Below are 27843 nucleotides of genomic sequence, written 5' to 3'. Positions count from 1 at the left end.
CTATTCACCCTTCTTCCTTTTTTTGTTTTTGTTTCAGCAGGGGGCAGTAAAATTTCATTTATTTTATCTTCCTCAACACATCCTATGAAGGTGAAGACCAGCTTTCATTAATTGACTTTTACGATTCCCTTTGTCTTAAAGGAGCCCCTAGTGGGACCAGAGTACTTCCAGCTTTGCTAAGTCCTAATTGTTTTATTCCTTCAGGACATACGAGAGACCAAGAGTGAGCAGGAGCCTACAGGGGCTAATCTATCTATCTATCTATCTATCTATCTATCTATCTATCTATCTATCTATGTAACATACTTAAAGACTGAAGAGATAATCCTCAAACAGTGGAGGTATGATAGAGAAATCCAAAATCCAAGGTCAGCAGCATGTAAGCAAGAATTTTACTGAATGTCAACTGTGGGTCCCAGTGAACTAGTGCAAACGGAGCAGATGAAGGGGGAGGGGATCCTGAGATTCATCTTTGAGACTCAAAATCAAAGCTAAAGACTTGAAACAAAATCGGGAAACGAGAGGAGAGAGCATAGTACTTGGTTTGGGTGCTACTTACACCAGTGCCCAAAAACGTTTCGCCAGTGTAACCAAAGCACGTATTGAAAAGAGCCTCAGATCTGAATTTCCTGTACTGGCATGACTGACGGTGCAATTAAAAGAAAGATGAACCTAATACGTATCAGGGAGCCTACGTTGGTAAAGTTGGTAAAATCCGAATGCCAAGACAGCGAGAATTAAGACTGAGAAAGTGGGATAATTTCCGCCACGATGGTAACAGTGCATCGCTGAGAGCTCAGGGAAGTTCAGCCACTGCTTGAAGCCCTTCACACAGGTCCTCTCAATGGGTTGCCTCAGTTAGTCCTCACAACACGGTCTCCAGTGCCCTGGTTGAGCCACTCTGGTCCCTGGGCCCTTCTTTGGAATGTTCTTTGTCAGCTTTGCTGACTTCTTTCTAGTTCATCCTTCAGAATGCACCTCAAACATCATTTCCTCTTCCCAACCGTCCTAATTAGGTCAAATCCTCCTGTATGGCCTTTGAAAGCTCTGCAGTCCTCACCTTCGTAACTTATAAAATAGCTTATAGAAATTTGATGTTTTGTAAAAAGAATAGAGACTTGAGTTAAGATAAATAAGCCAAGTATCTAACCTACGTTGGATGCAAGAAGTGAACAAAAATATTAGTCCTTTGATGGGTAAAGGGATATAGATGACACTACTCCAGCAACAGGATGTCTGTGAGTCCCAGAAAGGTTGCAGGGACTTGTCATCACACAATGACTTCAGAAAGAACCCACCCCACTTCCCCAGAACTGGGAGACACCCTTCTCACCCTGACGGTGCCATGGCTGTCAGGCCGCTCTGCTATGTGACCCTTTGCCTTCTGGGGGCAGGTAAGTCAAGACACAGATTTCTCTAAAATCAGGAAAGAACACTTTTCCCTGTTCAGGATTTGTACCGGGATCCAGCCTCGAGGCTATCCTGGACACCACGGACAATTTTTGTCTCCTTCTCTCAGGCCTCATGGAAGCTGAGATACTTATTAGTTACTGATTACTTGGGGTCTCCCAGACCCCAAGACACTGTGTTACAGGGACAGGAAAGACGATTACTCTGAACTGTTCTCAAACCATGGGCCATAACTACATGTACTGGTATCAACAAGACCCAGGGATGGAACTACAGCTGATCTACTATTCCTATGACGTTAATTCCGTGGAGAAAGGAGAGCAGTCCTCTGACGCCACTGCCTTCAGATCAAGGAAGGAGCAGTTTTCTCTAATGTTCAAGTCCACCAGCCCCTCACAGACCTCTCAGTACTTCTGTGCCAGCAGTGACTACACAGCACTACGAGGGCACCTACAGCCTGCACGAAAACAGTAGTCACCAAGCTGAGGACGTCTCACCTTCAAAAATCTCAAACTACAGAAGCCACTGCAATCTTCCCAGACTCTTCAGCCCTAAGTGTGATCTGAGCCACATCAAAGCGGGAATCTTCGCCTGGGTCAGTCTCCCCCCTGCTGGGGAATGGCTGAGCCCACAGTCAGGCCTGACTTCTCCCCTGCATCTAACCGCAGGGCCCATCCAATCAGGCTGGAACAAATCCTGTCCTTCAAGATGAGTGGGATATAGGGGTGGCCGGTTGGCTCAGTTGGTTAGGGCGCAATGCTCATAACACCAACGTCGCAGGTTCGATCCCCACATGGGCCACTGTGCACTGCGCCCTCCACAACTATATTGAAACAACTACTTGACTTGGAGCTGATGGGTCCTGGAAAAACACATTTATAATAAAAGTTTTTTTAAAAAAAGATGAGTGGGATATTATTTGACAGTTGCCTTATGGCCACCTGCAGGAGAGCCTTTGCTAGCTAAGAAGCAGGAACAGAATAGTTTCCTTTGGCTTTCTGCACAGGCTGTTTCTGCCTCTAGTTAATGGTTCCTTCCTCATGCAAAACTAGTTACTTCACACAGAGCGTCTCCAAGTCCCAAACTCTCTTGCCACAACTTCAGGTCCTCATTCCAAGCCTTCAGAGTTTGGAATAATAGAATGACCTGAACTGATTACTTCCCGTACTTAACCTCCAAATTAATGGAATTTTAACTAAGTCTACATGTGACACAAGGAAGAGAAACTGGTTGCAAAGAAAACTCTCCAACAAATTCCCTGTATGCAGCCTTGTATCTCTGGAGACTTCCTTGACCACTGGAAGCTATTCCATAGATTGATGCTTTTTCCTACATGAAACTGCTGAATCTTAAAGACATTGGTCTCTGTCCACACGAGACCAGACCTGGGACCTTGAATAGATCTACTGTCCCACAGGCCGTGGACAAAAGTGCAGCTGTCAGCTAGGGGGCCCTATGTCTCCTGAGAAGAGCTGGGCTCAGCAGTGAAACCTCTGTCTTGAGGCTTCCAGAGAGTAAAGCCAGTCAGAGTCTGTATCTTGGCTTAATCTCCTTACCATGGTATTAGTTATTACTTAAATATTCAATAGAACATGAATTAGACTTATCTGGTCACATTCCAGCATGTATTGTCAAGCTACTTAATCTCTCTAAAGATAATTTCCTAATCTAGAAAATGGAATCAATAATATGTGGCTCCCAGAGGATTCATTTAGTCGAAAAAATAAATATGGATTGCCTAACATAACGCCCAGCACAAAAATTAGACTCAATAATAAGTAATGCTGTTAGTAGCAGTCATATGACTAGTTAACCATTTTGAAAGCTAAAGCTTAATGAACGATTACTATGCACCACGTATTGTTATAACCACTCAACATAGCAACTCCTTTAAGCCTCACAGCAACTCTGCAAGGCGGGTATTTTTTTTGGCACAAATTACAGAGAATAAAATTGAGGCACAAAACACTTTATTGACTTGCCTAAAATGAGAGTAAGTAGCAGAACCGGTATTCGAATCCAGACAGTCTCTCTAGAGCCTTCCATGTTAACTACTAACCTTACACAGTCGTAGTTGTTAAGGACTAACATGAAGAACTAAGTCTGATTCAGAAAGAATGCAAAGGAATCGCAGATATAAACCCAAAGGAACAATTGTTTTTCCCGGAATTGTCTGGGAAAGTCACATGACTGCTGGTGCTCTGGGAAGGGAAGGGAAGACTCCGTCTCCATAGGATTTGGGACTATGGGAAGAGACAGTGACCTCACAGGCAAACAACCCACAGGCTGACAAGAGCTGGGAAAAGACCTGTTCCTTATCCTATCCTGTCATGTTTATCCAGCCCCTCTGAGGAACAGAGTTTTTGTCTCCTAAGTGGATGAGCTCATGCAGCACCAGGGGAAATCAGATTTCAGCATGGCTTTTTTTGTGTGTGTGTGTGTGGGGGGGGTTGGTCATGGCTAAAACATTGGGCTTCCTCGTGGACACTGCTTGTAACTTCTGCATCCTTGTCCCACAGGTCACCTGGATGTCGGAATAATCCAGAACCTGGATATACGGAGAAATTGGGGGGGAGAGGGGGGAGTGTTTTTTGAATCTCTTTAGGACTTTGGTTATGACAGAATGTTCTGGTGTGACCCAGTCTGGTTGGGGCTACAGCTAACCACTGCTCACTACTGGCTGTGGAAAAACTCCCTCATGATCACAGTGTCTCCCAGAAGAAGGAGGAGAGTTTCTTCCTAGCACTGGAGACGTCTTTGCACATCTGAGCCAGCAGTTTATCTACAGCAATTCACAGCCACATCCTCAGGCGACCCGGAATTTAAGGGGGAAAAATATCCATCCCCCAAGAAATATTAAAGAGCAGAAAGCCACATCTGTAACATTTGAGCTTCAGTTCCTCTGTGGTGACTTGCCTCCCCCAGTTTCCCTAAAATGCTTTTTCTCCCAAAGCAAGCATTTTTTTCAGAGCAGTTAGTAGAAGAGGAACAGCTGCTACAAGTTCTTGCCTCAACATTTGTGCACACTCAGTTCTATCTGGTGGAACCTCTGGTAGGACAGATTCAAATCGTCGCTGAACATGTTCTAGGCACCTACTAGGTTTTCCTAAGTTTGTGTATGTTTCATTGCTCCATTCCATCCAGCACACCTTTCCCCTCTCTTAAGAATCAGCCACGGAAAGAGGAGGGACACAGGCGTCACATGGAAAGCAGGCAGATTGCATAGCATTCGCGGGAATGAATGACATTAGACTGGCTAAAGACATGAGAGCACTTTCAGAAGGCGATTTGAAGTCGGGGACAGGGATAACATGAAAAAGCGTTCCAAGGGATGTGTTCACATAAAACACCCGAGTGTCCAGGGGACAATTATGCAATTTACCCCAACAGTCTCATAAAAAGTCAAAAGACCCACCGTGTCGTAAGAAGACACGTCATAGAAGGGAAACTAGAAAATTCAATGCCCTGCTAATTCTTCACGAGAACCCCACAAACAATCAGATGACCTGGGAAGATGAAACCACCACATTCTGTTAAGTCTAAGGGGCTTTTCATTCCTTTCTGTAGCGGTGAGGGAGGCGGGTATGACCCCTGACCTGGAAGGAGACGACAAGGGTTGGTTTCAGAGACTAAATTCATCACAGTCCCAGACAGCATTTTTCATCGGACGCTGCCATGAGCAACGGGCTCCTCTGCTGTGTCTTCATCTGTCTCGTCAGAGTAGGTGAGTCCCGGGTGCAGATCAGGGGCCCGTCACTGACTCCCCAGCCTCCACCTACAAAACGTTTCCTCAGAAATGTAGCATGGGTCTCCCCTCCCCAGGCTCTGTCTTTATTTGATCATCCTTTTTCCTCCCACAGGCTTCCAGGATGCTGGAGTCACACAGTTCCCAAGACACAGGGTGTCAGGGACAAGAAAGAAATTAACTCTACAGTGTTCACAGGATATGGGTCACTTCACAATGTACTGGTATCGCCACGACCCAGGATTCAGACTGCAATTGATCTACTACTCAACTGGTGTCAACGCCACTGAAAAAGGCGATGTCCCTGCCGGGTATCATGTCTCTCGAAAGGAATTGAAAGATTTTCCCCTGACCCTGGAGTCAGCCAGCACCAACCAGACATCTGTGTACTTCTGTGCCAGCAGTGAATCCACAGCGCTTCACAGCCACTTCCTCTCCGCACAAAATAGAGGCAAACCAAGGAGTGACGGGCCACCGCCCTCAAGATTCCTCACCCCCAATGAGATGTTTCCTCACAAGATGACACTAAAGCCCTGCCTGAACCTCTCTTTCTTTCCCCATGCTTGTCCCTCCGAGGCTCCTTCCCTATTGTAATCAACCTCTTTGCCGCTGGTTGATTTTCCATTAGGGCTAGGGGACGTGAAGTCAAGGTGACTATTTTCTAAGGCAAACTTCAGTTTCCAGATACACATGTAGGAACATTTGGACGAAACTGCATTCTGATCCAGTAAAGAAAAAATAACCCTCCGAATTTGAAAAGATCTCCAAGGATTCTTCAGTGGAGTCTCTCTACCACCGATTGTGTTGTGTAGGAAAATAGGTAGTGTAGGGAGACTTCCTCAGGTGGGCAATGTCTGTGGATGAGGAAAAGAGGGGGCAGGGGGTGTGTGAAGTTTGCAGACAAGATGTGGGCTCAGGATTACCCAGGCAGAGGAAGAAGTGGGGTGAAAACAACACCAAAGTATTATCTCACAGTTCTGCAGAATACTAGGATGGTGGGGCTCTTTCTCTGCTCAAAGCCTCAGAAGGCTGAAATCCAGGTGTCACGTGGCTGCCCTCTCTTTTGGAGCCCAGCTTATTCCTGTTCCCGGCAGATTTCAGCCCTTTGTGGTGGCAGGACTTACGACCCAGTTTCCTCATTGGCTGTCACCAGGGGTTGCCCTCAGTTTCTTGCAGTCTCTCTCCGGTCCCCTTCATCTTCGAAACCATAATGCTCATTACATTCTTATGCCTCGTAAAGCTCTCTGACCTCCCCTTCTGCGACCAGCTGGAGAACACTGTGTTTTTCAAGGTCTCATGTGATTAGAATAGATCCACCTGGATAATATCCCTTTTGCCAAAACATATAAGCGCAGGAGTGATATCTCATCATAGTCGTAGGTTCCACCTACACTCACAAGAGAGGGGATATACATGGGTATTCTTATAAACATTCTTAGAATTCTTTCTGCCACAGCAATGGAGAACAAACGCCAAGAAAATCAGGACAACCACACACTCAGTTCCTCTGCACCAGCAGTTTGTGCAGCCTCATTCTCTGCACAAAAATGGCACACCCAAGGTATGCGGTGACCCTGCCCTTAGGTGCCCAGACACCACCCCCACAAGTCACCGAGAGACCCTGCCCTGCCCAGTTTTCATCCTTTCCTTCGCTTTTGCCAGCTTAATCCCTTTTTTTAACCACATCCTGCCACACATTTTCAGTCTCGGCGATTGTATTTGTTGCTGCTATGACCGATTACTACACACTTAGTGGTTCAAAACAATAGAAATGGATTATCTTACGGTTTTGGAGGTCAGACATCCCACACAGGTCTCAGACAGCTGACATTCCTGTGCTGACAGGGCTACGTTTCTTTCTGAAGGCTCTAGGAGAGTCAGATTTCCTCACCTTGCGGCTCCCTCCCTTCCTCTATCTCCAAAGCCAGCCTATCTGTTCCTCTAAACACAGCTGGGAAGGGTTCCTGGCGTTTAAGGACCCATGTGATTAGAATGGGCCCACCTGCGTAATCCAGGCTACTCCCCTAGATCAAGGTCAGCTCAGTAGCAATCTTAATTGCATTCACATTGTCAATTCCCTTTTGCCATCGAACCATTCACAGGTTGCTACGACTTGAATTCTTTGAAGAGGCCATTATTCTGCCTACTGCTGTAATATTCCACTAGAGGGCACTAACATATTTCTTAATAGAAACATTACATTTCAGATAACGATAAAGGAGAAAGTTTGATAAAATTGAACACTGTGTTCAATTTTCTTTTATACTCAATTTTCTTGAATACTTATAAGAAAACTCAATATCCAAATATCTCCCACCACGTCTTTTGAAGGTTAATCATCTAGCATAGGAAAACAGAGTGGCTTCTCAGAACCAAAATGGCCTGAGCATAAGTAAAATAGGATTTGACAGGTGGATAAAATTCGACAGTCTGTATCTGGGCTCAGGATCACCCATAGAAAAAAGATTTTCATACATTTAAAGGGATAAAATGTGTGTTCTCCTACAGGGGTTTTAGGGAAATGGCTCCTCAGTTGGGTAGAGGCAGGTGAAATTGTTGTTGTCAAGGTATTAGGTCCAGGGAGGATGAATGAGAGAGGCGGCAGCTTTACTGAGTGGAGCCTCAGAGGACGAGCCTGAGGGCGAGAAATACAGGGAAGCGCAGGTCGGGATGGACAGCATGGAAGGAAACGCATTACGTGAAAGTGCGAAGGACGGAGATATTTGGGAGGTCCTGTTGGAGCTAAACCTCCACTATGAAGAGGTTTGGGGACAAGAAAGCCATCTCTGAGGTTTGAGGGCAGCCCCCAAACTGGGATGAAGGCCGATTTCTTGCCTGGAGATGATAATGACTTCGCAAAATGTAGACGGGCCCTTGGAAAGCTCTCGCTCTGGTTGGAAGTAATTAGGAGGCAGTCTCCTTCTCTCTCCTCTTCCTCCCTCCCCCAAAAATATCCTGGCTCCAACAAATCACAACAACACTTCAAAGGTGTCCAAGGAGGAAGACACTCGGAGCAAGCCCAGGAAAGTCACCTCAAGAAGAAAGGACACAGTGACCCAGAACAGTGAGCAATCTGTGCAGCTGCCGGAGGAAGTAAAAAGAGATGCTCCGACACCTCCAGCCATACGCAGAGTTCTCTAACACTAAGATCCAGAGCAGAAACTTAGCCTGGCTGCAACACCAAATCCTTCCAGGAACCTTCCAGGTGGAGAAGGCAAGAAAGCAAAGCCAGATGCCAAGAGCAGTCCAAAGAATGGAGTGGGCTGGTAAAAATGGGAAGTTATCAAAGCAGGCAGATGTCACCTCTGCCTTTCATCAGCATAGAAGAAGGAGAGAGAAGAGGAGAAGGAAGAAAGATGCAAGCACGGACCTCGAGGAAAGCTGGTGTTAGCAGCCAGGACGAAGTCTAATCTGATAAGGCCAGAGTCCTGCTGCTAGAATTTTGAAACGGATACAGACCAACAAAATAATCTAGGATGTGGATTTGGCCATTTTTACACATATGACCCTTTTCAAAGGCCATGGCTAAATATAAATATACATGTCAGTGGATGGACAAAAACAGGAATGCACTTGGAATTTTTCGTCAGAGTAGAAATGAGAACTTTGACAGCATAAAAGTGCTGTGTTGCTGACAGTGTAAGTTTCATGTTTTCACATTTCTCAGTGAGAATCAGATCTGTTATACCAATTTTTGTCATACAGAAATACAGAAATACTTGCCAAGTTTGCAAAGAATATACTAATAAGACATTGTCAGATGCATAGAAACAAGACACCTCAAAGGAGGGCCAGGAAACTGGCAGTGATCACAGCCTGCATTGGCCAGTGTTGGTTGTCTGGGTTACCGGTCAGCCCTCTGCGGAAAGGGGAGTGTCTTTCCTTCTGAGAATGAGGGTCAAGTAGTTGCAGTGATGGAGACATTCCAGAAACCAACTTGAACCCTCAGAGCTGGCAGACACCTACCTGTGTGATGCTGCCATGGCTTCTGGGCTGTGTCGTGCTTTGTCTCCTGGGAGCAGGTGAGTCCCACAACACATGGGCAACCCACGGCTGTAGCTTGCAGGTCTTAACGCAGGCCCTTTCCTAAAGGCTGCCTGCAGTATCAGGTGCCCTCCTCAGCTGTCTCTAGCTCCGTCTCCTTCCCTCACAGGCCCCATGGAAGCTGGAGTGACCCAGACCCCAAGATACCTCATCACAAAGACCCGAAAGAACTTGACAGTGAATTGTTCTCAGGATATGAACCATGATGCTATGTTCTGGTATCGGCAAGACCCAGGGAAGGAGCTGAAGCTGATCTACTATTCTGTTAATGTTAACCTTGTTGCTAAGGGAGACATCCCTGATGGGTACGAGGTCTCTCGAAAGGAGAAGGGGAATTTCCTGCTGACCCTGAAGTCTACCAGCACCAACCAGACCTCTGTGTACTTCTGTGCCAGCAGTGAATCCACAGCACTGCACAACCACATCCTCTCCGCACAAAAAGGGACCACAAGAGCAAGGGGACTCCTCCATCGGGAGGCCCCACCCCTAGCAGGAGGAAAAACTTCCCCACCATCAGTTCCCGTAGAAGTCATTCCCCGGCTCCCCAACTTCGGGGACTCAGAGCCATGCAGGCCCTTGGCAGCGTGTCCTCCTCTAACATATTGTACCAAGGAGTTTGTCAAACTTCAGGCAGGACAGCTAACGGTTAAGTCTCGCCAGCGGCAAGGAACTCCTTTCCGAGAAAAGGAACTTTACACATACGGCAATCCTTTCTCTTTACTGACCATCGTCATTGCCCAAACTGAACTGTTCATTTCAATCCCGTCACTCAACAAAATTTTGTCCCATATTCTAGACCCGATTCCTGGATGTTCTGTCACCTGGATGTTCTGTCACGTTCTGAGTTGTTTGCTAACTCTGACGTCTCCCATTTTCTTCACGTCAGCAAAGGGTCCTGCCATCGAGCCAAATGCCCAAGCCAGAGACGTGCATCCCGTCCACACCTAATCCATGGACACCCCCTACGTATTTCTAGGTATTAAATTCCTTGCAAAGTTTCCTAACCTCACTGAAAACACGATGGGCCAGCACATGTCATCTCTCACCTGACTCCTCAGCCACCTTCCAAGTAGTCACTCCCCCTTCCAGTTTGCTACCTATCCTCACCCATGAATCATTCTTTGGAGCTTAAAATCCATCAGTGTCTTCCATCACCCTCGCTTAAGTCGCAAGTTTGTGTTACTTTACAAGTCTCTCAACACCCTCCACGATGTGGCCTTTGCATACCTAGCTACCCTTCCTAATGTGAACGTCCCATGTCCTTCAGTTACCACAACTGCCTTCCATCCCCCCAGACATATTCCACCTCTCTCAGGTCCCCAAGTATGGCCTATGACGACTCACCGCTGGGTCTTCACCTGTAAGGTTCACTCTACCGAGAGCCCCCTTCCTTTCCCTATTTCCCTGGACACCTAACTAATGATTCCTCCACATGCCAACTGAGAAACCATTTCCACCAGGAAGATTTCCTGCAATCCCTGACTGGGTTAGTTCCTCTGAGAGGTGCTCTTACAACAGGCTGAACTTCTATCCTCAGGGCAATTAACACACTCAATTGTTTGCTCTTTAAAGTTTACACTAATAGATGTTGAGGTTAATGAGCGCAGGGGTCGTGCCCATACTGTTAACTTTTTTCCTATTATCTTCACACTTACCAGAGTGCCTGAAGAGAGTAGTAGTCGTGAATGAATGCATGAATGAATGAATGAATGCATGAATGAATGAATGAATGAATGAATGAGTCTTCTCGTAGGTCAGCTCCCCAACACCTCTCCAACTAGTCCCTGCAAACTCTTCTCTCACACAGTTTCAGGAGATCCCAGGGGTTTTCCTATGTGCATATAAACAAGACAAATAATGACTCCAGTAGAGTTTATCCTTCCTCTATTCCAGCCCTGTGTTTACTCTGTGCTATATGTCACCCCAACAAGGATGTTGTTGGCTCTCTTGGGTACCACTGTACCCAGGGGATCCTTTTCTTCTTCTGCTGGGCCCTAAGCTACCTGCCAGCTACTGTTGATGCCTGTGCTCTGTACCATTTTGTTCTTCAGGCAATACAACCAGGCAGACCCCAACGTTGTTCCCATCATTCCCAGGGAGAGTTTCCTTCAAACCGGCACCTCTGTTCATGAAGCACAAGAGGGAACCTTTTGCTCAAGCTTTTCCGTTTCCTTCTCTGTGTTGGAGAGGCAAGACAGCAGTTCTGCTTCTTGATCCCCAATGTCTTACAGAGACTTTAGCCCAAGGTCTCATTGAATCACATACATTCCTCACCAACAAATAAATAGTCATTATAACCTGGAATAAGGGAATGCAGAGAGCCTCATCCAGGATACAAATTCTGGCAATAGAAATCTAGCTGAGCTCGAAGTCCACTCATCACTCCCAGAACTATGGCTGTATTACTGAGTCAGTCTACCCTGCCAGCTCCTAACCCCTTACTTCAGGAACAGCTCTCTCCTGGGTGCATCTCACGCTGTCATACACATAGGCTTCCAGTGGACCAGTCTCTCCTTTTTGAAAGACTCACTCAGATATTTCTGAACTACAGAAATTGCTGGTTCTTAGGTCTAAGCTGAGTTTCCACTACACCTTTTATCACATCCTCTATATAAACAATTATACTAATTAAATCAGAGGTGTAAAGAGGTTATAAGACCAAAGACTGTTTCCTGTGAAATGGATCCACCATCCAATGGCTTATTCTTAATTCCTGGACGTCATCACAAGTGCCCACTCTCCCATGGGAGCCTATAGGGCAATGATGATGTAGACAAACCCCTTCACACTTTGTAGAATTCCATAAACCTTTCATCCACAATGCCCATGGATGCTGATGTCACTAAAATTCAGGTTTATTAGGTTTCAGGATGAGAAGAGAAGGTGTCTTTGTGATGTGGCCAAACTATGTACTATGCTCTATATACACGTATGCTGACCCAGACAAAAGCCAGGAGTGGCGCTACAATGCGTCTATTAGTCAGTTGGTGACAGGGGTACCCACAGATGGGAAGTCTGTAAGAGATATGGCATCTTTCAAAATAAGGCTGAGCATTTTTCCCAATGTGCAGACATCCAGCCACTCTCAGACACTTCTGCCAGCAGTTAACCCACAACACTGCACAGTCACTTCCTCTCTTCTCAGAAAGCGTTGTCACAAGGGGAGAGGTGGCTCTGCCTTCCTGAGCCCCGCCACTACCAGGGGAAGCGACTGCCCCCACAGAAGCACTCAGCAGCCTTTCCCATCTCCCCACACTGGAGAGAGTAGAAGTCCATTCCCAGATCACAGGGAAGGACAGTACCTGTGACTGAGCTGTCACCATCCTCTTTCCCTTACTTCTCTTCTGCTGTTTCCATCGGGCTTCTTCAGCCCAGACCCATTTACAGAACTCACCTGCTACCAATCCAGCTTCCCTGACACCATCTGCTGGAGGAAGCTTCTTTCCGTGGTCTTCAGGGCTCCTCTCCAGGGCCCCACAGCCTGTCTGGCCCATTACAGCTCCCTGTTCCCCACCCTCACGTGTGGCAGCATTCGACTGTCCAGTTAGACTCCATCTCCATGCAAACTGCCTTTCTCATTTCAGGTCTTGGCCCCTGGGTTTCAGTTCTTCAGGGCTCAAACCTTATATGGAGTTATTTTACAACAGTATTTCAGTGGTGACTGCCACCTAACAACCAAGGTCACACCCAATTACATACGCCTTTTCCTCTGTCGGGTCCACCTGGCACACTCTCTCTTGCCCTCCGCATCTTATGATAGATGCTCATGTTCCCCAGGAGGTCTTGCTCATTTTCTGAACACACAACACACCTTTTACACACGTCAGTTTTGCAATAATCTTACCGTATTGTTGTCGTTTGATAGAAATGGCTCCTTGGGGCTGTCTGTTCTTTGATTTAAGGGAATGTGCCTTTCCATTTTTGCATCAGCAAACCACCATCATGCATGATGCACTGGACGATGCACTGAATGGAAGCTCTGAGACATGGAGCACGCCTCTGTGGTCCATGACTGTATTCCCAGCGCCTGGCACATAGCAAGTGTTCAATAAATACCGATGCAAGGATTCAAAGAATTTTAATCAGGATTTGTCCTCCTTATCTCTCTGTGCCAGCTAAGAGTCCTTTTTATAGGCATCTTAGATAACAAAGTTGATGAATAAGGTCTCTAAGAGGCAAGCTTTTTATTTGGATGATGCTATTATCAAGCATAGATGCTGCCAATTTTTGCTCTAGATGTGCCCCATTTCTGGAAAAGTCTCCTCCCCTTCACACATCCAGCGACAATGACATCAGAGACAACCAGCCTATAGCCTGGGCCTGGGGGAAACCCATTCTTGTCTCGAACCTGCCATGGGACTCAGGCTGCTCTGTGGTGTGGCCTTTTGTTTCCTTGGAGTAGGTAAGTCTGCGGAGTTGATGACAAACCCTTATCCTGTCATTTCTAGACCCTGGATACAAGAATTTTTCCCTTATCAGGCTTCTTGATGACCTCCTTTTCCACCTCCTTTATCCTTCTTTCACAGGTCTCGTGAATGCAGAAGTAACCCAAACCCCAAGATATCTGGTCAAAAAAATGGGAGAGATAGTGCAGATGGACTGTTCACAGGATATGAACCATGACAGAATGTTCTGGTATCGACAGGACCCAGGTCTGGGGCTGCGGCTGCTCCATTTCTCATACGGTGTTGACAGTAATGAGATAGGAGACTTCCCTCATGGGTACAGTGTCTCTAGGAATAACACGGAGCGTTTCTCCCTAACCATGAAGTCAGCCACTACCAACCAGACATCTGTGTACCTCTGTGCCAGCAGTGAATACACAGCACTGCACAGCCACATCCTCTCCGCACAAAAAGGGCAAACATAAGAGGGAAATGACCCAAACTCAGCGCTGAGTTACTCTGGCTCCTGTGGCACATTTGTGCCAATTAGAATAAAGGCAGCCACCACAAGGAACCATGCCCACGAACACACAAGGTGGCCAGGAGACCACAGGATATTTTCCAGGCCCCACTCACCATCGTTTCCAAGTTAGGGGCCATTCTGAAATTAACCTGCCCAGTCCTGTGTATTTTCCTCAATCTAAATGCATGAGACACTACCCCAACCAGGAAATGAAGTCCCCACATATATTTACACTGCAGGAGCCCTGTTCTACCATTTGTTTTAAATCAATTTTTTCTTCCCTTTTCTATCCTTGTCCCTCTTACTATACATGAGCCACTCTGCTCCGTCTGTGCTCTTAATTGGTCTTTCACTAGAGGGCACTCACACATTCCAAAGTCCTTGAGATAAATTTTATTGTCCATGTGCTGATTCAAGAGAAAGGTTGTGGAATTTGCATTCTGTTCATTCAATCTAAAAACAAACACTCTGATAAAAAGAAATCTTTCTCCGGGTTCTCTCAATGGTCACTAACGGAAAATTCTGATCAGGAAAGGAGTAAACTATGCAGAAGTGGTAAGAATTAGTCAGGTTATATCTGTACTCACAATCACCTGAAGAAAGAATCTGATTTATTTTAAAGAAACATCTACTATCCTGTCAGTAAATATTAATTGAGCCTATTCCCGTTTGGGAATACAAGAGAAATGTAAAAGGTATTAGAAATCTTGGTAGATTTCACAGGTATTTGCATTTGTAAAAACTTATTTAATGGTACTTCAGAGTTGTGTATTTTACTGTATGTAAATTTTACCTACAAAAAAACCCCATAAATAAATATTAAACTCTTGTTAATTATACACAGGCTGAAGTGTTTAGGGGTGAAGTATGCCTTCAATTAACTTTTAAAAGTATAAAATATTAGATGTGGTATGATAAAGCAATATGCAGCTTTATCTAGGTGGTAGAATCTAGGTGGTGGGCACATGCATGTTTGTTATATGTTCAACTTCAATAGATGTTTGAAAATTCTCATAATAAAATGGGAAATAATACTGAGGCACATTTGTATATACGATATGAACTAAACTTTTAAATACATTGATAAGAATACATAGTCAATAACAAAAGAAGCAAGATACTGGAAGATTTGAGCAGTGTGTTACTATCTGTGTAAAAAAAAAAAATGGACCAATCAATACAACTTGAACTTGAACAGCCAGGAATATGTCTAGTAACATATACAAGAAACTTATTGAGCGGTTGCTTCTGGAAAGGGCAACTTACTTTTTGCTCTCTGTTTTGTACATTTTAATCACGTGCTTGTATTAATTCAATAAATAAATACATTAAAATTATATGATAATATGGCACTTCCCATAGATGGAGAGGCTACACACACACACGCACACATACACACACACCATAGGAAAGAGTTCTTGGAATATTGCATGCCTAACACGCCACGTTTTCTCGATTATAGGATAAATTGTTTTTCAGTTTTATTTTTTTGGAATATGGTTAAGTCCTCTTAATTGTTATTAACCACCCAAAAATAACAATTGTGTTTACAACAATGCATCTTATAAGAGATGGACTCTCAGAATCAAAGAAATAAGGTAGGTTTCATTTTGTAACGAGATCTTTCTAGAGTTCCCTTTAGGGTGTTAGGCTTGTCATTCTCAGTCATCCACCAGATTCTACTCTCCTGAGCCACAGGCAACTGCAAAAGTGAGGCAATCCTTCATAGCATGGAGGTTAGCATTTGGGTGTGGCAGCACACTGACATGTATTTGAGTCCTGCCTCTGTCACTTATTCTTGGATTATGTGAACTTGGATAGGTTGTTGAAGATCTTCATATCTGCAACATTTTCTCATCTGTCAAAATGGGATAACAGTAGCCTAATTCATAAACTGAAATAATACATGTATAGCACAAAGTAAGCGCTCAAAAAAGAATTAGCTCAGGTCTTATGCAAAAATCGTGTTTTTAGGTAGTTACATGATAGAGGAAATCAAGTGATGGAAAGTGGTCACAGCACCACGGTCAAATATTACGGGATGATGTGTTTTCTAGGCCACATTGAGCTGAGTTAGAGTAGAAGTAACCCTACTGCTAAAGTCCGTAGACTAAGTAAAGAGGAGCCAACTAGTTATGACTGTGATGACCAAAATGAGGGAAGAGATATGAGACACAACGGAAATACAATGTATTTAATTTGTGAATTGATAAATGAAGTGGTGGGAGGATGGAAAGGCAATAAAAATGAATTTCTGAGCCTAGAGGTTAAGAAGAATGGGGATGACATTTGTGGGGATGGAGGAATTCAGGAGCAGAAGCCGGTTTACTAGAGTCTGTGTTTGGGGAGAAATAACAGGTACAGTTTGAGACAACCACAATGAAGACTCAACAAACAGTTGAAATTCTGAGTTATAAGATTCCCTCATATTCTAAACTTTTACCTTTAGTTATTGGAGGTCAATGCCGCATCCCATTCTTGCTTTATCTCCAAAGGGTATAGCACATAGGTGGTGCTCAAAAATGAACGGATGGGGAGGTGGTGGACTAACAGTGGACAGGATGACAGCTGCATGCAGAAATGCCTTGTGAATGAAGATCCGTCCTAAGTGAACAGCCACACAGCTCCACTAGAGGGCAGAAAAATTTTGTCCACATGCTACAGAAACTCAACTTCCCACTACAGGAGAGGGACACAGAGCCAGCAGGGAGGGACCTCCGCAGTGGAGAGGAAAGATGAACTTGAGTTTGACTTCTTAGGGCCTTTGCTCAGGGAAGAGAGGCTATCACCTAAAGATGATGATTCTCTTGCTACTTCTCCTGGGACAAGGTATGAGACTTACTGGGTGAAGAAGATGGGGGTTAATGAAAATGCTGAGTAGAGGAATAGAGGGTCTGAGGCAACCAGTCAGAGGATGATGGGGCAGGGGACACGTTGGACTAGAGGTTTCTGACAGTAACAGTTGGCAGAACAAAATGGAGGCAGCACCACAGGGTTCTTTGGGAACCAATGTGATACTGGAGCAAATAGTAAAAAGACCTGGGGACAAGCTGGTCAGCCCTCATGGGTTTCTCTGTCTCTCTGGAACTAGGCACTGTGTTTGGTACTCTCGTCTCTCAAAAGCCAAGCAGGGACATCTGTCAACGCGGGACCTCCGTGACGATCGAGTGTCAAGTAGACAGCCAAATAAACTTCATGTTCTGGTACCGTCAGCTCCCAGGAGGGAGCTTGACACTGATTGCAACTGCGAATCAGGGCTCCGGGGCCACCTATGAAAGTGGATTTACCAAGGACAAATTTCCCATCAGCCGCCCAAACCTAATGTTCTCCAACCTGACTGTGACCAACGTGCGCCCCGAAGACAGCAGCTTTTACTTCTGCAGCGTTGGAGACACAGTGCTGGGCACAGATCAAAGATCTGAGCAAGAACTTCAGCTCCCTCCCCCCCAGCTCCCATCCAGATGAGCCTGAAGGGCCTGCCAGGCAAGCTGGAGGGAGGAAACCACAGCTCTGGGGCAGAGACAGCTGTTTGTGTGTTTGTGGGTGGGTATGAGCGTGAATGGGTAGACTGGGGATGGAGGGAGAATCTATAGGACTAGCTGGAGGGTTCCATCCACAGACAGGAAGAGTGGCTACTGGGGGGCTGTTTAGAAACACTCAGTACAGACAATCAAATATAGTTTGCTTTCCAGTGCCAAGATCAGTTTCTGATTTTAATTATAAAATAATGCATGTTATTGCAAAACATGTACACAGATGATTAATTTGAGGAAAATTAAAAATCACTCATTTAAGTAAAGTGAGATCACACAATACATACTGTTTTCTCACTTATTCCCTGAATCCAACAATATTTCATAAATACTATGTCATGTCCAATATACTTCACATTAACTTTTATAAGAATATTTCAATGTATTGACGACCATCCTTTATGTCAGTTCTTACAGTCAAAATCAATGGCAAGGTAAAAATCCATATGCCAGATGACAAGGTTATTTAATTTAAAAAGCACTGGTTGTACGTGTCAATTTATTTCTGTCATGGACTCATCAGGAAATAATGAAAGCCCCCCTTACCCCACTTTCACATAGTTGGTTCCTTCTTATTCAGCTCTCAACGCAAATATCATTTCCCCAAAGAGATCTTTCCTGATCACCTTACCTAATATTGTAGTTATTGACCCAGTCACCAGTCTCATCTATTGGCTTTATCTTATTTTAATAACACCTAATCACCATTGTCCAATATATATCCATGCATATATATATATATATATATATTCTTATTTATTCTTATATATTCATATATATCTATATATACATATATAGATATTCTTATTTATTGTTTGTCTCCTGTTGCTATACACACAAATACACATAAATGCCACGAAAGCAAGAACGTTTTTCTTCTTCATTGTTGTTTCCTTACAGCTTAGAAAAACCACAGGAACCTCACAGGAGTTCAGTAAATCTTTACTGAGTGTTATGGACTGAGCTGTGTTCCTTCTAAATTCCTACGATGCAGTCCTAACCTCTAGTATTTCAGAATGTGACTATTTGGAGATACGGTCTTTAAAGTGCCGAGTTCAACTAAGACTATTCAAATGGGCCCCAATCCAATCTGGCTGGTGTCCCTATCAGAAGAGATTAGGACATACAAAGAAAGACACCAGGGTTGTGCCCACAGAGGAAAGGTCAAGGTGACAACACAGTGAGAAGAAAGCCATCTGCAAGCCCAGAAGAGAGGCCTCAGGAGAAACCAACCCTGCCGACACCTTGGTTTTAGACTTCCAGCTACCAGAACTGTAAAAAAAGAATGGATTTCTGTAGTTCAAGGCACCCAGGCTTTGGCAATTTGTTATGGTAGCCCGATAAAACTAATACACTGAGCAGAGAAATAAGATTCAGAAGAAAAGAGGAAAATTGGCCAAGCAATATGGACTTCCCTGGAGAAAAACTCTACAAAAGCATTTGAGTTTAGATAATGCAAGTCCGTGAGGAAATGAACTAGATTGTTCTAACAGGAAGCGAACAGAAGCTTCAGCCTTGACATTTGAATGAAAAGGAGGCCCAACGGCTGTTCCAGTCCCCTATGCTGCCTTCCCCAAACCCTAGATAGGGAAGCCCAGAACCTGCTCAAACACTGGCCCTAAGTGGATGGACCTCACACTAGAATTGTGTTGGTGCCTGTGTGGACTGAGCACTCAGTTTTGAACCTGGATATCCGTTTGCAGATCCTCCTGGACACGTTGGTCTATCGGAAGTGGACGGACCAGTTGGCTGCCTTCAAAATGGACAAGACAGTCTAGAGGTTTTATAACCCAAATGAGTAGAGGAGCCTAATTGGCTTATCACTGAACTGGGCTTGTGGGGCTCAGTCTGGATCTAATACGACTTGGAAAAATACATACACGTGTCACTCATTAAACTCTGAGAGTCATGGAAGAAGTCAAGGCTGCTACAATTACAGCCTACATAGGTAGTGCTTCTGGACTCTCGCCCGGCTTTCTTCTGCCTGCCCTCCAATAGATTCAGAAGTCACTTAAGCCGCTCTAATAGGTCCAGGGACGGGACAAGAAGTGACTGAAATGTGAACAGAAAGATCAGTACATTACAGGAACCAATCTGTCTTTAGGTAAAAAGCCTCAATTGCTCGAGGTTTCCCCATTCACCCCTCTATAGAAACTGAAAGAACAGATAAACTATGAAAATGGACTTCTCTCTGGGCATAAAATGCACATGTCTTCCCTGGCTTCAGGGTGGGGAGCAGAAGGGGGTGTGGGGAGGAACAGGGGCTACTCCATTTAGCCCATCAGCCTTGACCAGTCAATGCCTCAACGCCACCGTCTCACCCGTCGGTTTTTCTGGATGACACAGAGTGCCCCTTCACTATCCAGATTCAGTGATCTCCAGGCTAAGATATCTGAGGAAAATCTTATTGGATAAATAGAAATTGGCCCATGGGGAAAATACGCAACTTAGAAAAAATAATGGAGGAGAAAGGGAGCTGGGCGTTGAGAGGATAGAAGGCCCGGAACTTGACAGTCGGGTTGGAGAGGGGTGAAAGCCACTGGGGCCCAAGGAGGAGTTGGTGAAGAGCTGAGGGGAAGTACCTGAGCTGAGGGGATTAGGGGAGGAAAGTATTTTTTAAAAAAAATAAATAAGTGATTTGGAAGCTGATGAAAATCTACTTTTCAGACCACTGGGAGGTCTGAAAGACTCTAAGATGTAGCAACACAACAGGGAATGAACTTAGCTTGAAGAGGGAGAGATTCTGGTGTCATCTGTTCATTCCTCAGCAAGATGACCCAGGAGAAGCCCCTTAACCTCTGAGCTCCAAATTCTTCTTTGGTAACAGCATCTGCTGCCTACCTTGTGAGGCTGCACTGAGGATCAAATAAGAGGAAGAGAAGCCGAAATTTCTATGGCCAAGCATGCAGGTTCTAGAGCCCGACTTCCACGCTTACGTCCTATCTCTACAACTGACTGGCTGTGTGGCCTTGAGCAAGTTACTTCACCTCTACGCAGCTCATTTTGTCATCTATAAAATGGGCGACCCCATTCATGGTTGTGAGAATAAAATTTTACCAAGGTCCATGAGAGACTTATACAATATGTGGCATAGGAAGCACAGAAACTATTCGATATTATGATTAGAAGACAGTGGTTTGATATGCTAAGCACTTCCTATGAATCAGGAGAATGTCTTAGAGAAATAGACGAAGGAATCCATAGTTCAGATTAAAGAGTACCAAAAGCTACATAGACTCTTCCAAATTGAATGGGGGCAAAGGTGGGCCTGAATCCATCCTACACATCAGAGCCTAGAGCATGAGATAATGGTCTCCACCTACAGCTATCTTCTCTGCCTATAAGGTGGTTCGTGCTACTTTGAAGAAAACTGGCCTCGTAGTCTTGCCCATAGTTTTGGACATGATAGTTTATTCTAAGAAGGAGGAGCACAAGATATCAGGAGAAGGCTAGTATTTAGACACAGAAAATCCCTAAGCTCTTCAGTGTTCCCTTTTATAGAGCGCCTGAGCCACAAGCACCCATCCAAAAAATTTCCCCCTTATCCCAAAAGAATTTCCTATATTTTACCAACGATCACCTCCCCATACCTGTCCCGGGCATGCTGGTATCTACAGCAAGAGCCTTTCCTTATCCTCTAAAGCAAGACTTCCTATAAAGACCCCACAACAACCGTCTGCCTACAGAAGTTATCTTATCACCTGTAGGTCACAAACCCACAATAGTTTATTTGGGAATCTGCACGAGTGATGCACCCAAAATACTATATTTGGTGACATAACAGGACAAGCCTCTATTACTAAGGCTCCACAGCCTGGGACAGCTACCTGTGAGCACCGACACCTATGTCATCCATGCCTCAGATGTGACCTAGAGGATGTGACCTCAGATGTGACCAAGGCCATGGCAAGGTGAGGTTCTGAGCCCAGGTGCCAGGCGGAAGATTAATTCAGTCTTCTATTTCTGTCAGGGAGACAAGCATCAGGAAGGAAAAGGATATAGTTTGTCCTCTGTCTTGATCCCAAATAAACCTGCTCTGAGATGCCACCTGCAGTGATTCCCACGCTTCACACTTTCCATGTCTTCCTGTAGCCTTGAGGCCATTTTTAGATCTGTATTCTTAGGCAAGACAGAACCTTTCTGATTCTCAGCCTCATCCTCTGTCAATGGAAATAATTTTATTCTGCATACCTCATAATTAAAACTTGTGTGAAAAGTTAAACTTGAAACTCAACACAAATGAAAATCAGTATAGTACTGTCTGTGTGTGTCTGTGTGTGTGTGTGTGTGTGTGTGTGTGTGTGTGTGAAAGCTCTTTAAAAACTGTCAGGCACTGTACAAATATGGCAGTATTCCCACCTTGATGTGAGCCCATCAAAGGTTAGACAGTGTGCAGTGAGGAAAGGGGAGAGCTCTGAGCAGAGGGTCTCTTGTTGTGGAGAAGCTGGCTTCCAGCCAGGCCAGGCACTGGACCAGAAGTCACCCTACAGCTCCCTCTCCACCCATGAGCTCCACACTGGCATTTCCCCCAACTCCCTCTAGTTTCCATTTACTCCATCCCTCCAGCCTATTTTCTGTCTCATGACCAGACTTCTGAGCTTTTCTCACTTGGTTCACCATCTACAGGACTGTTACCCCTTTCTACCTTGCAGAGAATTCAAACATGGATTCTGCCCACTCCTGCCCCTCACCAGGCTTGAGCTCAGAGGAGCTGAGAAGTCTCTTCTTAAGAAGGCTCCCCCACTTGCCTCATAATTAGACTCGAGCATCTTTATACCCTTCTGGCCCAGTTGTACCTCAATAAATCACAGGGCTGTGTATGGTGGCCATGGCAGGTCTCAAAATGATCATTTCTGGGAAGATTCACTCTGTATTTAGTCCACCCAGTACAATAGTCAGTGTATCACCCGGTACTAGGCCCCTTTACCGTGTGCCGAATCTCTGATCAGAACCCAAATTTACCGTCGTCCAAACGCTTTCTAACATCTGACCTGGAGCATAGAATTCTAGCTCAGGCTATCGGCGCCTAGCAAGGGGGGCAATTTTCATCATCACTAGTGCAGATTCCCAGGGCTACCAGGAGGCTGCTGAAACAGACCCCACGACAGCATGAGTGATGAGAAAGACCCTGGTCCTGATGGTGAGGAAGAGGATGGTATTGGTCTTCCATCCCCCCAAATATATCAGGTGGACATCTACTTAACCCTTGCCCCTCTTGCTTCCCAAACAACCCCCCTCCCCAAGCCTTGGTAGGAAGGAGAGCCAGCTGAAAGCCCAGCTTCCCAAGGAACTCTGCTTCTGCCTTCTCAGCACCTCTTGATGTTGGGATCCTTGTTCCCCAATGCCTTGGATTTGACCTTCCTGCCCACTGGTTTAGACTTGAGAGAAGGGTCTCCATGCTCACAGGTATAGACTTAGAGAAGACGTCTTTCCTCTCAGTGGGCTCTAGGATACTGAGCAGCCAAGTTTGCTACCAATATCAGCCCTTTGTTAAAGTAAGTGAAGTGCATATCCTCGAAGTCAGAGGATTTCTAGGACCCTCGGCCCTTCTTCCTCCTCCTAACCCTAGTCGCCTCAGCTTAAGAAGGCCCAGTTGTGATATGTTGGGGCTTGGTTCCCCTTTCTAGGAATCAGCTAGTCTTCCTCTCTGCCTAGAGAAGGTAAGTTTTCTTATCACCTGTAGGTCACGAACGCACAGAGTGGCCAAACAGCAGAGATAATGCGACACCCTGGGAAAGGGAAAGCTGCAGGTGTGTTTGCACTGGGAGGAGCAGTGACCCTCCACACTCACACCCAGCCTGTCTGCCTCACCTTGGGAGGTATAAAGGCTCTCTACCACCGACCGATGATACTTTCGCCGCCATGAATCCACTCCTGGTCCTCGCCTTTGTGGGAGTTGCTGGTGAGTCCCCGGCATTGCTTCAGGCCCCACTCGTCCTCTCTCCTGGCAGAGATGGCAGCCCCATTCTTGCTGCCTCTCCTACTTCACTTGTGCTCTGAAATTCTATCTCCCCCGTGTAGCATCCCTCCTTCCTATTCTTGGGCTCTTTTTAAGCCTTGCTTCTCTCACCTTTTGCCTGACCCCGCTCCCAGCCCCATCATTCATTCATCTCTGGGCTTTGTTTGGAGAGGCAGGAAAGAGAGACCAGGTGAAGGTGGTCCATGAAATAAATCAGTAGACTTGAGGCGTAACCCTGACAACTCTGGGCTAGCTCCGCTGTAGCTGTTCTTAACCCCAGATACACCTAGGGGGCTGAAAGAACACTCATGCCAGAGTCCTAGCCTAGTCCTAGAAATTCCGACTTACTTGGCCTGGGGTGCACTGAATTTTTAAGCTTCCCAGGTGTATATGGCCAAGGTTGAGAATCACTGTTCTATTGGCCAATAAGTGCCTACCTTTGCCCTGCCTAATGGGCCTGGGGCTGGTCTCCCTCATGGGGCCGTGCTGCCCAGATCTGAGCTATGGGAGAAGCTGGGTACAGTCAGAGCGAGCAGCCCCTCCTGACAATCAGGGGCTCAAACAGCCGTGGGGAGTAGGTGAGTGATGAAGAAGAGAGAGAGAAGTATTCAGTGGGTGGGAAAACCACATTCTGAGCGCCAACACACTGAGGGCGCTGGGGGCCGTTTCTTGTGTCCTTCTCCTCCGGGTGTCCTCAGTAGAGGTGGGGGCCGGAGCCCTGCAGGGTAGGTAGCTATGTGCCCTGCAGACCCGCAGAGATGGGGGAGAGCCACACGCACGGCTCCTGACGGGATGGCACTGCTTCCTCACGCCCACCAGCGCTGTGCTTGTGGAGGAATCCCAATTGGCCCGGTCCAGCCACGGTGCCCCGGGCTCCACCCTGAACATCCTGCTAAGCTGGCTTCTCCCTCCTCTCTCCACTCAAGTTGCTTTCCCCGCTGACGACGATGACAAGATCGTCGGGGGCTACACCTGCCAGGAGAACTCCGTCCCCTACCAGGTGTCCCTGAACGCTGGCTACCACTTCTGTGGTGGCTCCCTCATCAGTGACCAGTGGGTGGTGTCCGCGGCTCACTGCTACAAGTCGTAAGTGTCCTGACTGCGAAGCCCGCAGCGGCCGGCCATCTCAGGCAGTGGGGATCAGTCCAGGGGAACGTAGGGTGAGATGGGTGGGAAGCGATGGAGAAGAGCAGCCGTCCACGGCAGCTGATGCCCAGGAGCTGGAGGTGAAGAGAGGCACGTAGGAAGCCCCTCACTGCCCCCGCCCCAAAAGAAAAACCAGATAAAACAGCAGGGTTGTGGGTCATAAGAGCCCGGAGAGGCTATTTGGGAGGAAAACAGGCAAGGACTTCACAGGGAAACTTTGTCAGTTGGCTGCACATTAAAACCACTGAAGAAATGTTCAAAAAACACCGATGCCTGGGTCCTGTCCCAGAGCCATGAGCTGAGAATTTTCAGGAGGAGGGATCTGAATACGGGTGAGTTGTCAGCACTCTCTACCTCTGGTGACTCGACTCTACAGCGGAGCTAAGAGTCACTGCTGAGACCAAGGGTTCTCCAAGCTGTGTGCAAGAATCACCTGAAGGGCCCCCTGGTGGGGTCGCCCGGTCCCACCCCCAGAGTTTCTGATTCAGTAGATCTGGGGTGGGAACTGGGACTTTGTATTTCTAACAGTTCTCACCCTTTGAGACCCACTGGATTAGATCATACAGAATGACGGTGCTTACCAGACGGAGGAAGGGCGGAAGTTAAAGTCACTGTTTTATTAGCAAAGGGACAGAGGATGACGAAGGCTGGGGGACTTCAAGTAGCTTGTTTGTGCCTGTGGCCCTGGAGGCCTGGGGCAGGAGGTGTCGGGAAAGGTGGCTGGAAAAGCAGATCGGGGAGCCATTGCTTCCTGGATTCCTTCACCGCATTCCCGCTCCTCTCCCACCTACCTCTGAAGCAGAACGGTTCTTGGTGTCACACCTGTACTGCCCACACCCCCATCGTGAGCAGGGAGCCCGGGATCTGGGGGGCAGCTGGGGACGTGGAGAAAAGGCCTTCTCGTGCTTCCCTTCCCACAGCCGCATCCAGGTGAGGCTGGGAGAGCACAACATCGAGGTCGTGGAAGGCAAGGAACAGTTCATCAACTCTGCCAAGGTCATCCGCCACCCCCGCTTCAACAGCTGGACCCTGGACAATGACATCATGCTGATCAAGCTCTCCTCGCCGGCGGTCATCAATGCCCGCGTGTCCACCATCTCCCTGCCCACCGCCTGTGCGCCCGCTGGCACCCAGTGTCTCATCTCCGGCTGGGGCAACACCCTGAGCTCAGGCTGTGAGTGGGGCCCTCGCGACTTCACCCTGCGGCTTCTGAACGTTTCCCATAACCAAGCACGCCCTAAGCCTCCAGTCTGCAATGTCTCGCTCCCACTGCACACAGGCTCTGTGCTGGGGACCAGAGAGATGCAAACTCTCGAGGGGTTGACCCCAGAATGGAAAGATAGGACCAATACAGCACTTGCCGGGTCACTTCGAAGGAGGGGTTCAGCAGTGATCACTCTGGGAACTAAATCGCGTTGCTCCTTGCTGGGTGGGGCTTATGTTCTTGGGGTCCTCTCCCGGCTGCCCTCAGTGTCCAAGCCTGGATGACCATCCCCCAGCCTGGCCTGACCCACATTCCTTCTTTCCTTGATCCCCAAAGACAACTACCCCGAGCTGCTGCAGTGCCTGGATGCCCCTCTGCTGAGCCAGGCCAAGTGTGAAGACGCGTACCCTGGACAGATCACCGAAAACATGGTCTGTGCTGGCTTCCTCGAGGGAGGCAAGGACTCCTGCCAGGTGACTGTCCCCTTCGCATGCTGAGACCCCAGTCCATTTACATGGCCTACCTGGAGGCGGGATTTGAACCCCGAAGGCTGTGGGGCTATAGTCCCTTTTTTCTCCCACTTTACAAAACCTGTCCCACCTTCTTCCTCCTCAGGGTGACTCTGGCGGCCCCGTGGTCTGCAATGGAGAGCTCCAGGGAGTCGTCTCCTGGGGCTATGGCTGCGCCCAGAAGAACAGGCCTGGTGTCTACACCAGGGTCTGCAACTTTGTGGACTGGATTCAGGAGACCATAGCTGACAACAGCTAAAGCCTCTACCTCCATCCCTCTGCCATCACTATGCTAATAAAATGACCCTATTCCAACTGCCTGTGTGTGTCCCTCTCCCTCCGGCCGCTGGATCTCGGAATCATCCTCCCCCAATGTCCGACAGGGCCCTGCCTCTCACAGGTGAGCCGAGTACCCACTTCCCAAATGTGCTCCATGGAATACTCGTTTGGCAGCATATGAAGAGACCAGAATCCAAAATATAATAAGCGGGGGTCCAGAGGGGCTGTTTTCAAGAGGGAAATATGTTTCAGAAAGACTGCGTTCGAGGTCCCTTGACCTTGGCACCTCTCCGGGTCTTGAGTGCAGTGCTAGTTTGTGCCCACGTCGGGCCTGGTGTGCAGGGCTCTGCCGCCTCCTTTCACTTGTACCCAGAGCGAACAAATCTAGGGGACACGGGTGCCAATCACCTTGGCTTTACCTGAGTCCCTTGGTCACGTGCTCTTACTCACCCAGTTCGTGCTCCCTCCTGGCAGCACAAAGCTCCACAGGTCTCTGTTTCTTGACAACCTGCTCATGTGTCTGAGGGAGACAAGAGAGCCCCCTGGGCTGCCTTCTTAAAGCTCCAAAGAAATCTGCCTTTTGTTCATCTCACCTAACAACAGCAATATGGATACACGTACCGAGGGCTTTGCAAACATTTTCATGGTGAACTCGCCCTCCTTTCTGGAGTGGTTATTATTCTAGTGGTACAGAAAAGAGAGCAGTTAGTTTACCCATGTCCCACATCCAAAAAGTGATAGGTCTGAGGTCAGACTCCTGACTCGTCCGGCTCCAATGCCCAAGCTCTCTCTACCCCACCTCACGGTCTATCCTGCTGCAACCATGGTCCATCATCTCTGCTCTTCAGCCTCTCTCCAGCCCATCCCTGCTTCCCTGCACTTCCTGAGGGGTCTGGTCCCCTGCACATCTTCTTATACTGCATACAAAGAGGCCCTGCACAGTCCAGCAATTCTTCACACTTTCCTGACTTGGCACAGCTTCCAACATCGAGCCCAAGCTCCTTAGCCTAGAGATGTAATGTTCTTTCTGCTCTCCCCGCTCCCTTCCCCTGCTTATGCTCCAATGCTCAGAAGTCCTGGTGGTTCCTGCAACGAGCCATGCACCT

At 47.0% G+C, this 27843-nt stretch overlaps 1 protein-coding gene and 1 gene segment (V, D, J or C); both read left to right on the top strand.

Moving 5' to 3' along the window:
- Positions 1–5057: 5057 nt before the first annotated feature.
- Positions 5058–27843, top strand: part of LOC117018119 (T-cell receptor beta chain C region-like) — a 32835-nt gene continuing 10049 nt past the window's right edge. Inside the window, 2 exon segments of the C gene segment in view lie at positions 5058–5134; positions 5271–5561. Of these exon segments, the coding sequence occupies positions 5086–5134; positions 5271–5561 (340 nt within the window).
- Positions 23498–26766, top strand: PRSS2 (serine protease 2). The gene is made up of 5 exons (XM_033098900.1): positions 23498–23542; positions 24526–24685; positions 25666–25919; positions 26286–26422; positions 26565–26766. Exons 1-5 carry the CDS (start codon positions 23503–23505, stop codon positions 26715–26717), a joined length of 744 nt encoding a protein of 247 aa, XP_032954791.1. The 5' UTR covers positions 23498–23502; the 3' UTR covers positions 26718–26766.

The sequence above is a fragment of the Rhinolophus ferrumequinum genome, chromosome 26 (assembly GCF_004115265.2).
Source record: "Rhinolophus ferrumequinum isolate MPI-CBG mRhiFer1 chromosome 26, mRhiFer1_v1.p, whole genome shotgun sequence".
In the NCBI taxonomy this organism is placed as follows: domain Eukaryota; kingdom Metazoa; phylum Chordata; class Mammalia; order Chiroptera; family Rhinolophidae; genus Rhinolophus; species Rhinolophus ferrumequinum.
This window is presented reverse-complemented; position numbering and strand designations above follow the sequence as displayed.